Raw genomic sequence first — 2,926 nt, forward strand, 5'->3', positions numbered from 1 at the left:
CCTCCCCCCCCCCCCCCGCCCTGCCTCCCTTCCTTCCTCCCTCCAGGAGGGGTGGGGAAGCCGCCTGAGCCTGGGAACTGGAGCCCCCAGGCTGAATCGGAAGGAGGGGGGCCGTGAACTTCCCTGGGTCACGCGGGGCTGGAGTGGTGGGGGGCGGGGGACAATGGAAACCGCGGAGGCTAGTTTGGGGTCTCTGGCACCGCGCGAGGTGCTGAGGGAGGGAGGCGAAGGGCACGGGATTGAGCGCCACCTGAGGACCGAGCTTGAAGGTCTGAGCCCGAAAGGAGCCGGCGGGAACCGGGAAAGGGTCGAGAGACACAGGCGTTCGCTCGGCTCCCAGCCCGCCCGGGGTTAAAGGACACTAGCTGGGGATCCCTCTTCCTTCCGGAGCCCCACGGAGAGGGCAAGGGTACCACGAGCCTGGCTGACCTCCGTGCCTACTCCGAGGGCATCTGCGCTCTCCCGGGCCTTTGTCCTGGACAGAACTAGCCAGGGTGCCCTGGGGGTATAGCAGGGAAGGCGCCTCCGATTATGCCTCGAACTGGGCATTGGCTGAACTTGGCTCTTGCGTTTTATACCGGTGGGCAGAGCTGGAGCGCGAGCCCTGTCTACTCACCAACCCCACGCATTGCCCCAGTGAATACCCACCCTCGCCAACCCGGTGTCTTCTCTTTTTCCTTCCTGCCCCGGCTCCGCGGTTCTCCTGGCGCGCTCCAGGAGCCGGCGACCTGACCGGCGACCCCATCGGGTACGTAACGGGCGTGCTGGCAGTGCTGGTGCACGCCGCCTACCTGGTGCTCATCCAGAAGGCCAGCGCCGACACGGAGCACGGGCCGCTCACCGCGCAGTACGTCATCGCCGTGTCCGCCACCCCGCTGCTGGTCGTCTGCTCCTTCGCCAGCACCGACTCTATCCACGCCTGGACCTTCCCTGGCTGGAAGGACCCGGCCATGGTCTGCATCTTCGTGGCCTGCATCTTGATCGGCTGCGCCATGAACTTCACCACGCTGCACTGCACCTACATCAACTCGGCGGTGACCACCAGCTTCGTGGGCGTGGTGAAGAGCATCGCCACCATCACGGTGGGCATGGTGGCCTTCAGCGACGTGGAGCCCACCTCTCTGTTCATTGCCGGTGTGGTGGTGAACACCCTGGGCTCCGTCATTTACTGTGTGGCCAAATTCTGGGAGACCAGAAAGCAAAGCAACTACGAGGACCTGGAGACGCAGGCCCGGGAAGAGGAGGCACAGCAGAGTGGAGGTCAGCTGCCATTCGTCATGGAGGAGCTGCCCGCGGAGGATGGAGATGGCGGGTCAGAAGGTGGCAAGGCAGCAGGTGGCTCCACGCGGAAGAGTGGGCCGGAGGCAAGGGGCAGCCCCAGAGGAGGCCGGTTGGGGGCTAGGAGTTCGCAGAACATGGACGGCCCCGAGGAAGTGAGCAAGAGGTCGTTGAAGGATGCTTACCTCGAAGTGTGGAGGTTAGTTAGGGGAACCAAGTATATGAAGAAAGATTATTTGATAGAAAATGAGGAGTTACCCAGTCCTTGAAAAGGAAATGCATGTATGTATATGTGTACATACACTTATTTTGTATGTTAGAGATACCATATTTTAATGAGGGGCCGCACAATTTTATTCTTTGAAGAGCAGGGAAGGGAAGCAAAGCAGGAAGCTGAAACGGACTGACAGCAACAGCATGAGCACCGGTGTGAATTATTTAGCGTGAGTTTACCTGAGGTGTCACAGGGACAAACGATCGCGAAGGTGCTTAAGGAAGGAAAGCAGCGGTTTTGGCTGCAGACTCCTGGCACATGAATTTTATGTCTTTATAAGCATAACCAAATATCTGCATGTACTTAGAATTCCTCAGCCCACCCCCTCCAAAGACGGAGTGTAGACAGGATGACCACACTATTAATAAGCTCAAAGGGGACATACCCAGATCCATCAGTGATAGCTAGAGCTACAGTTTTTATGGCTGAGCAAGAGTATATTACTGAAATAATATATATACATATATATGTATATATAGCCGTATATACACATATATATACACACACACATATACATATATATGTATATATACGGCTATATATACATATATATATACTGGATTGATGTTTACCATTTATAGTAAATCTGAAATATCATGTTTACTCTCATTTTTCTTCACTTTAAAAAAATAAGTACTCTATTATTCTATTCTATATTGGTAGAAAATGTTAAAGCTATTTTGAATATATGAGTTCTTAGCTTTAAGCCTGAAGTTTAAGTTGGCTTTTATTAATTATAGAACTATTTGAAAGGTTGTTTGGGTTCATTGCTTCCTAATATTTATTACTGAATGCCATAACCTTTTGAAAAGCCAGTTTTACTGTGTCCAATATTCTTTCAAGCAAATGCAAAGGCTGAACAGTAATTCGGTATTAACTGAAGCCCAGACAGAAGTGAGACCATCCCGTTAAGCGAGCTCTTTCAAGTCACACTGCACATCCCAAACCCTGTTGCAAAAACAGCAACTGCTATATTCACTTTATGATATTTTTCTATCTTTCACTTGTCAAAATAAAGTATGAGTCTATCAGCTAAAAGATAAAGTGTTAAAATTTATTGTAGACACGTTTATGTTCTATTGTCACTGGGTAGGTTGTGTTAGTCTTCAATGTGTGATGTCCGGTATCTGCTACGTAGGGGCCACCCCATGGAGAAGTTCTTAAATGAGCAGGGCAGTTTACTTTAAAACAACGACAATAGCAACCACAAAGACAGTCTCATTTTCCAGTGAGGGAAACTGTTACAAGGTAAAATAAAATACTGCCTCATGCTGCGCTATGAAAGCCACCCACAGCTGACATCAGTCAATATGGAGCCTGACATGTCATAGGAGAGTGCACCCAGGGGGAAGTCTTTCTTCCGGAGAGGTAATT

At 51.2% G+C, this 2,926-nt stretch overlaps 1 protein-coding gene across 1 annotated transcript in view; it reads left to right on the forward strand.

Moving 5' to 3' along the window:
* The window catches only part of SLC35D3 (solute carrier family 35 member D3), a 3,343-nt gene extending 759 nt beyond the window's left edge, over positions 1-2,584 (forward strand). The window contains exon 2 of the mRNA XM_040627511.1: positions 718-2,584. Within this exon, the coding sequence (XP_040483445.1) occupies positions 718-1,547 (830 nt within the window). The 3' untranslated portion in view covers positions 1,548-2,584. The remainder of the gene's footprint in view (positions 1-717) is intronic.
* The last annotated feature ends 342 nt before the right edge of the window (positions 2,585-2,926 follow it).

Source organism: Ursus maritimus, unplaced genomic scaffold, assembly GCF_017311325.1.
Source record: "Ursus maritimus isolate PB19 unplaced genomic scaffold, ASM1731132v1 scaffold_13, whole genome shotgun sequence".
Classification (NCBI taxonomy): Eukaryota; Metazoa; Chordata; class Mammalia; order Carnivora; family Ursidae; genus Ursus; species Ursus maritimus.